The sequence below is a fragment of the Dipodomys ordii genome, unplaced genomic scaffold, assembly GCF_000151885.1.
Source record: "Dipodomys ordii isolate 6190 unplaced genomic scaffold, Dord_2.0 Scaffold11, whole genome shotgun sequence".
In the NCBI taxonomy this organism is placed as follows: Eukaryota; Metazoa; Chordata; class Mammalia; order Rodentia; family Heteromyidae; genus Dipodomys; species Dipodomys ordii.
The window spans coordinates 6933080-6933938 of NW_012267227.1; the positions used below are offsets into that span (position 1 = coordinate 6933080).

The 859-nt window shown below is 49.1% G+C and overlaps 1 protein-coding gene across 1 annotated transcript in view; it reads right to left on the reverse strand.

Moving 5' to 3' along the window:
- Window positions 1–232: 232 nt before the first annotated feature.
- The window catches only part of Ccnb2 (cyclin B2), a 17422-nt gene continuing 16795 nt past the window's right edge, over window positions 233–859 (reverse strand). Inside the window, exon 8 of the mRNA XM_013009940.1 lies at window positions 233–496. Coding sequence (XP_012865394.1) covers window positions 386–496 — 111 coding nt within the window. The 3' untranslated portion in view covers window positions 233–385. The remainder of the gene's footprint in view (window positions 497–859) is intronic.

An 859-nucleotide genomic window follows, 5' to 3' on the forward strand; every position in this document is an offset into this window, starting at 1 on the left:
TTGGTAAGGCAACTAGCCTTGAGCAAAAGCAGCTCAGGGACAGCACTCAGGCCCTGAACTCAAGCCCCAGGACTGGCAAAAAAAATAATAAAAAGCTCAGCTAGCATTCCCTGAGGACAGGATGCCACGAAAGCAATGACATTCATGCACTTATCCCTAAGCACGTTTCAGAAATTAGCCCAAGCAGGTGTCCGCTGATTTCTTTCTTTTGGCCTGGACTATACACACATGGGAGGATCAATAGCTTTATTTTTCTCAATATACAATTTAGAAAAAAAAAATCAGTCTGAGGAAGGGATTTTGTGAAAGAGGCCAGAGGATGATACTGTACAAAATGAAGAGTTCCAAAGTAAGGAGAAAGCATGGTGGGTGAAGGCTCAGAGGCCTAGGACCTTTCCACCAGGGAGGCGGCCAGGTCTTTGATGGTCTTGGAGTTCAGCTGAGGGATTGTGCTGATCTTCAGGAGTTTGCTGCTGGAGTACTTGTTCTTGATGGCCTGTGGAAGTCATTGGTGAGTAAGCACGTGTCAGAACGCCATATTCCCACTCCTTAGTCCAAGTTAATTCACAGCGATTGAAATACAAACACCTGACTCACTGTCCACAGGCCCTGTGTGAGCTGAGATTTGGTGGAATGGAACATAGGCCCAGGGCAGTCCCAGGACCTCTTCTGCTCCCATTTTGCAGATATCTCCCATGAGATCTACACCACAGTGTCCAGGAAGGGGGATGTGTGCCTGTGTGTGAGCGAGCGAGCGAGCGAGCGAGCGTGTGTGTATCAGAGAGAGACAGAAAGAGAGAGAGGGAGAGAGAGGGAGGGGGAAAGGGAGGGAGAGGGAAAGACAGGGAGAGGGAGGGAG